Source organism: Schistocerca americana, chromosome 6 (assembly GCF_021461395.2).
Source record: "Schistocerca americana isolate TAMUIC-IGC-003095 chromosome 6, iqSchAmer2.1, whole genome shotgun sequence".
Taxonomy (NCBI): Eukaryota; Metazoa; Arthropoda; class Insecta; order Orthoptera; family Acrididae; genus Schistocerca; species Schistocerca americana.
The window spans coordinates 8,009,975-8,017,364 of NC_060124.1; the positions used below are offsets into that span (position 1 = coordinate 8,009,975).

General features: G+C 42.6%; 1 protein-coding gene across 1 annotated transcript in view; it reads right to left on the reverse strand.

Moving 5' to 3' along the window:
* The window catches only part of LOC124619657 (phospholipase A1-like), a 108,872-nt gene extending 102,529 nt beyond the window's left edge, over window positions 1-6,343 (reverse strand). The window contains exon 1 of the mRNA XM_047146189.1: window positions 6,286-6,343. Within this exon, the coding sequence (XP_047002145.1) occupies window positions 6,286-6,343 (58 nt within the window). The remainder of the gene's footprint in view (window positions 1-6,285) is intronic.
* Between the last annotated feature and the right edge of the window lie 1,047 nt (window positions 6,344-7,390).

Below are 7,390 nucleotides of genomic sequence, written 5' to 3' on the forward strand. Positions count from 1 at the left end.
ATAACACAGTATCAACCGTAATTTACCTTCTTACTCAAACTGCTGTATCTTTACTCCACAATCTTTTGTGCACCACTGACACACAAAAAATGGCTCTGAGCACTATGGGACTCAACTGCTGAGGTCATTAGTCCCCTAGAACTTAGAACTAGTTAAACCTAACTAACCTAAGGACATCACAAACATCCATGCCCGAGGCAGGATTCGAACCTGCGACCGTAGCGGTCTTGCGGTTCCAGACTTCAGCGCCTTTAATCGCACGGCCACTTCGGCCGGCACTGACACACACATTTCAATAGAAAACAATCGTTGATAAGCCTGTGTGTGAGCTCGAATCTCTCTCATTATGCTTTAACGGTTTTTTCACGAGATAGATGTAGGAGGAAGCGACATATTGGTTAACTGCTCTAGGGATGTACGCCCAGGGAATTTTAACAGTAAACAACACCGATGTACAAAACGCCAGCCTTGTAGCCTCTGTCACTGCAGGTGGATGGGCATCTCAGTGACGCCCTCGCGCCTGCTAAATGAACCTGTGGCGGCGCGTTGTAATATTTCTGGCTTTACGGCCATCACATTCGGCTACAAGGAGCTCTTCTTAGAGCAATTCAGAGGGAAGCACTTGCAAGATGACGTAATGTGGTGTGAGGTACCGATGACGGATGGTTTGTTCGGTACAGGTATCGTCAGAAAGACCGCCTAAATTGTGGTCCTTTCCGCGATTGGTTGCTGTGTTCGAAAGTTGCGCGCCAAAATCGTAATCTTCTGTTATAGATATTAGACGAACTACACAGTGTATTTACTTGAATTTCATATTCAAAGCACCTCTCAACAGCGTGTTATCATTCCAGAAAAATAAACAGCTACTAGACGAAAAGACAGACGAAGCACTTCGGTGATCTTCGGATCGCGACTAACTTGGATGGCGGGCGAAGTGGTTCGGCTGTAAGATCAGAGCTGGTTCGGCAGTGTCGGGGGCCAGACTTGTTGTTAGTAATCTACGGTTTCAAGAATGAGATTTTCACACTGCAGTGGAGTGTGCGCTGATGTGAAACTTCCTGGCAGATTAAAACTGTATGCCGGACCGAAACTCGAACTCGGGACCTTTGCCTTTCGCGGGCAAGTGCTCTACCATCTCAGCTACCCAATCACGACTCACGCCACGTCCTCACAGCTTTACTTCTGCCAGTACCTTGTCTCCTACATTACAAACTTTACAGAAGCTCTCCTGCGAGCCTAGCAGAACTAGCACTCCTGAAAGAAACGATATTGCGGAGACATGGCTTAGCCACAGCCTAGGGGATGTTACCAGAATGAAATTTTCACTCTGCAGCGGAGTGTGCGCTGATATCAAACTTCATGGTAGATTAAAACTGTGTGCCGGACCGAGACTCGAACTCGGGACCTTTGCCTTCCGCGAAAGGCAAAGGTCCCGAGTTCGAGTCTCGGTCCGGCACACAGTTTTAATCTACCAGGAAGTTTCAATCGACGGTTTGTTAAAAGAGGTGGTTCGGCAGTTTCGGAGGAAACAGACGTTGTCTGCCGCTGTCCGTATCAGGTTAAGACTTTACTAGCAGTGTACGGTTATATGGACATGTAGTTGAGAACAGTGTAATTCCACAAATACACAGTTCATTAATTTGTTGATGAATAGAAATAATTTGTGACTCAAAACTGGAGTGTAATTCTGCACTTTCTCGTTTCCTGCTCATAAAAAACAAGTGACGAACCATATAAACAAAGTGATTGTAAATTTAATTCTTTATAAAGTAACAGATCCTCGCTAAGAGTTTCTTACAGCCTCAGGATAACGGACTTACAACCTACGTGCTGTTTTCTGCGCAGGGGACAACTATAGAAGACTGCAGGTTGGTGAACATGGCGGTGGAAGCAATTAGGCATCTCGCGTGTACTAAAATCTTAGCACAAATGAGATCAGTGACACATCATCTGTGGTAACACAGAGGAGATATGAAGGAGAGATATTTTGAGGGAAGTGGTTTATAATACGCACGTATTAATATCACCGTCACTCTCTTTTTTTCAGCTTGCCGTAACGAGCTCATCCTTTTTCTTTTTATATATGTATTCTCTATTTCGTCTATCAATCTTCTCCTGTACGGATCCCCTAATGAAGAGTAATATTCAAGTATTAGTAAAATGATTTTCAAACTACTTCCTTCCTGGATGCACTGCTCTTTCTGAGGCTTCTTCCAATGAATCTCAGGCTGGCATCTACCTCATCTGCGATTGCTTTTATGCGGTCGTTCAAATTCGCTCTGTCCGCATACTGACAGATACTTAATGGGTGTGACAGCTTACAGTGATTTTCCCATAGTCGTATGATCATATCATAATGGGTCTTACTGTCTATTTATGCACAAGTGAAACCATTTTGGAAAAAGGAGTTTAGTGCTTCGACCTTCTCTCCATCCACTGTTGCATTGCCACTATGGAATTTGATCTGTTTACTGATTTAAGAGGACCAAAACTTTTTACGATTGTCTGGACAAATATTCCTAACATACTATGTTTGTTATCATTCGACAGTATGGTCCTCAGACAACATTATGCATATCTTGCGACAGCGAGAAAGTTCTCTACAACAGCGCTTAAGAAAACAGCTAACAATGAGACTAGATCGACAAACAGAAAGAAGAGTCTGAGTAGAATTAGGAACCACCCTCTTCCTCACTATCCAGTGTACCTTCCCACAATGTGATGCTAAATCTTCATCGATGCAGAAACTTGTGGCCGCTTGTGTGAGCATCGTACAAACTTGCTATTCAATATATTACTGGCGATCGCTCACGATAAAACCGTGAAATAATTAATGAAAAACGCGAAGCCTTAATTAAATGATGAAATATAGCGTCCAACGACGTTGATGGACTTTAATTGTCCGTAGCGCATTTCTGGCTTTCGTTTGTATTGTGACTAAGAGGGTGTCACAGCATTCAGCTCTCGACAGATTCAGGGGTTTTTATTCGTCACGTACCGCTTCTTGTCTGTGGCAATGACTAATACACGGCGAAAAGGCCAAGTTGAACCGTGGTTCGGAGTTTACTTGTAACTTTAGTTCCCTCTATAACTGACTGCGCAAGACAAGACAGTTCAAAGATTCCGGATTATGACAGCGTTACCATTACCTATCCATCTTGTCATGATTTAATGCTGTGACATTGAATATGGAATCTTGCATCTGCACTTAATCCTTCAGATAATGGTTTTAAAGAGATCACTAACATGCATGAGCTAGAAACAATACAGATCCACAAAGTGCCATACGCCAAATGGTCGCGTTACCACTTTGTTTGACTGCAGATTAAATTTGAAAAAACAAAAAAAAAAGCAACTGTTCTGATGAAGCCATCTGGAGGCTGGTGAAAGTCTGGACGTAAGGCGAAGTGAAACTTTAAAAAGTCGCTGTTAAGCATACTTCGCAGGTCGCCCAGTGTGGCGTCGAGTGCAATAAAACCTGCACCAAGGCGGCCGGTGGCGTTAAACGCTCATTTCCATTTCACCAGTGAACTGAATCAAGAGGGCTAATGTTCATGTATACTAATGATGAGCAACGTATGTACTCCAGTCCGATAAAGAGAGACCTAACAACGATGAACACGTTACTATGTAAAACTTGGATATTTTGCTTAGCAAAACTACCACGGAAAACAGAGTGGATTACGGTACATCGAGTTACGAACACATACATTGTGGCAGGAATGTTACGCCGTCGCTAGTCGCTCATTCGTGTCGCAAGCGAACTCTGAGTGCTTGTACCTCTGTGGGAAGCGAAGTGGAGACCAGTGTATCCGGGGGAACAGGTCTCGGCCCGCTGGCCAGCTCTACAGCCACTGAGGCGCTTGAGAGCCTCGAAGCACGGACATCGGAGAGTGCAAAACGATGCTATTCATTTTGCCAGGCTAATAAGTAAAACACTTGTTCGAGTAAAGAAGCTAATTCAGTTTTTGGAAAACGACTGGGGTCACGGAACCACGCACATTCTTTAGTTGATTTTCGTTAGTGCATTGGCATATGACATTGGCAAAATTAGCGGTACGATGAATCGGCACTCCGAAGGACGTGGCAGCGATGGTAGTGTCAGAATATAGCCCTCCCCCTCCACCGCCTCTAGCTTCTAGCACCAACTTTCCCTAGACGGATGTTTTGCAGAACGGTTAAAGCAGTTTTGGCATATGATTAAACTTTTATTTACTGCTTCCTCACTGTAAGAAATACCAATTCATTTTCCTACTTGCAATCGTTGTCTCTTGGTCATACGATACGATTTATCCATAATAAAAAATGGTTCAAATGACTCTGAGCACTATGAGACTTAACTTCTGAGGTCATCAGTCCCCTAGAACTTAGAACTACTTAAACCTAACTAACGTAAGGACATCACGCACATCCATGCCCGAGGCAGGATTCGAACCTGCGACCGTAGCGGTCGCGCGGTTCCAGACTGTAGCGCCTAGAACCGCTCGGCCACACCGGCCGGCCCGTAATAAAACTCAGATATTGTGCTTTGGGTGAGCACACAATATAAACGAAAAATTAAACGTGTAAACTCATATACTGCCAGTACAAAGGAACATATAAGGATTCACAAAGCCAGAAATCACATAATCCGTAGTGGGCGCGAAATCACACATAGTATTGTTAAATGAGTTCAACTTAAATAAATAAACAAGGAAAACTAATAAATGGAACACATGAAACTAAGGTAATACACACACACACACACACACACACACAGGGCTTACTGCGCAAAACTGCACCTTGTGGTCTCAAGACCATGATCGTAGTTAAGCATGGCTTTGAAATGTAAAATCTGCTGAAACCGTTCGGGTGACACGCACAAGCGAGAATAAGACAGAAATTTGAACCTGAGAACAGCCTTCTGTGTCTACCATCTTTTGTAGCACTGTTCTAAATACCCTTGCGTGAACTTTTTGTTTTGTTCTTTTACTCAGTGCCTCCTACACAGCGACATGCACTGATCTAATAAAGAAAATTCGTGGCTAAGAGTCCGTCGTAGGTCTCTGAGAAACGCAGTGCGAATGGGCACTGACTGTGTTGACAGACACCATGGAGAAAGGCGTGTAGCATCTCGCGAAAACGGGTTCACAAACATCTAATAAACGGCTTTCTGAATTATTTAACTCCTTATACAAAAATTTATTTGCAGACAGACATTAAATATACAGCCTTTGTCTTCACACTGAGTTTGTAGACGAATCACAAGTACATTAGCGTATGATAGGAAAAAAGTATCTTCTGTTACGCGGAATATCGACGACATAGATGCAGTACATGTTGGCCAGAATGGAATGTGAAACAGAGACAATCAATTTCCAGCATCCTTCTGTGAGCCCTCCCCCTGTCATTTCGAACACTTAAAAAAGTTTAGAAGGAGATAATGGAAAAACTGTTATCAGTATTCCACTCAGCATCTGCAGTGGCGGAGTTGTTGTTTCTTGTACTTTGCCTATTTTCTTCAAAATGACCAGATGCTAAACGCTTTGTGAAATCCCACCTCATTGACTAATTGCGAAGACGCCACATGTGATGAGATATACAACATTCCTACAGCCCCTGACGTCGAAGGCGCGATAAACGTGTAAATTGCAACGACGAACTCCGTAATGACCTCCATTTCGGTGGGATCTTAAACATCCCAACCAGCTCTTAGCCCAGCTCTGCTAACTGCACTCAAATCAATCAAAAAAAAACATGTTGCAACACTTTCACATCTCAAATACCGAATATCACACTGTATTTTTGCGCCAGTGCTGGATGCGAATTTGGTGTTCATCACAAAGGACCGCTCTTTATATACCGGAGTTTAACAATATGTTCGTGGAATTTCGGAAATTTTGGAAATTTGTGGTAAGGTTCTGTGGGAGCAAACAGCTGAGGTTATCGGTCCCTAGGATTACACACTAATTAAACTAACTTACGCTAAAGACAACACACACACCCACGCCCGAGGGAGGACTCGAACCTCCGACGGGGGCAGCCGCGCGAACCGTGACAAGACGCCCCAAACCGCGCGGCTGAAACTTGGGTTATAGACTGTTGTGCAGTTAACATGGGAAATTTTCTACAGGACTAATATGCTCAACTACTTCAGTCTGAGTTTCTGAGACACTGTAATTAAAAATCCATTAACAAAAATAAAGGACAATGTGAAAGTGCTCTCTGTTGGCACAAAATATACCACAACTAATGATAAGTAGTCTCTAAGCTGCAGTCGTTTCGCTGGACACTGATGCGACTGACCTTGGCAGAAATATGGGCAGTACAGACCAGCAGTCAAACCCCCGATTCTGTATAGCATCGTTCTCCCATGTGCAAAACTGTTCAAACGTCTCAGTACTTTACAAATGAGTTAATGTGTTAAATGTTTGACGTTAAGATTGTAAGCGAGAAAAAGGTCAGAAAATATTTGAAATTATGTTTCAAATTTGTTGGAAGTCGCTAAGTGCTCTCATGATCAAGACGGCACATCTTCTGAAGTGTGTGTCGTACAACGATATGCTTTTTTAGGTACATTTATGGAATATGTGACCGCTGAATGTAAAACGTATTGCGAATAGAGTCAGTAATAAGTAATTAATAAATTAAAACGCCATATCTGATGCCGCAGTACGAACAGCATAAATGTAAGTTAGAAACGTGTTTTCTTTCATCATTTTGCTGGGAAAGGGGGAAGAGGGAGGGGTGGGGTGTCAGCGAGAAAATGTTTTGTAAAGGGCTGAAATTAGAGTAAAGTTTGTTACAAGTCATTAAGTGCTTTCATTCTCAAATAATGGGTTAATATAATCTAGAGAATTTGGTCGTCGTGATTTACAGTGGCTCAAAAGATATACACAGTTTCTGCTGTGATACTTGTGTTACTGTGTTAAACCTTTAACACCAGATTATACCTTTCGATTAGTAGATAACGACAGAATTTTAAATATTTAAATTCGATCAATAACCATATGAAATACTGAACATCAGATGTTTTGTTTCCTCTGGAAGGCATTAGATAGGCAACCTGCAACTGGAATCATGAACATGAATCATGAACTGGGTTAGCCGTTATTTCTTCGTCACTTGCATTGTGAGAGAGATACTGCATTGCGTGTTCCATTCCAATAACCATGGCCACAGTTTATAAAGTAACGGGGTTGAAGTGAAAGTAAATTATGAACTCACCACCGAACTCAATAATTCTACGTCGCGGTCCATATATTTAAACAGCAGTAGCGAGTAAAACAGGTTGAGTCACAGAAAGGCCGAGAGTTGAAAATAATTCTGCGGTCGTCGTCAACGCTACATTTAACGATTCTTTCTCCGCTACTTTTAGTAGAAAGAAATGATAATACTATCACTTGGCCTA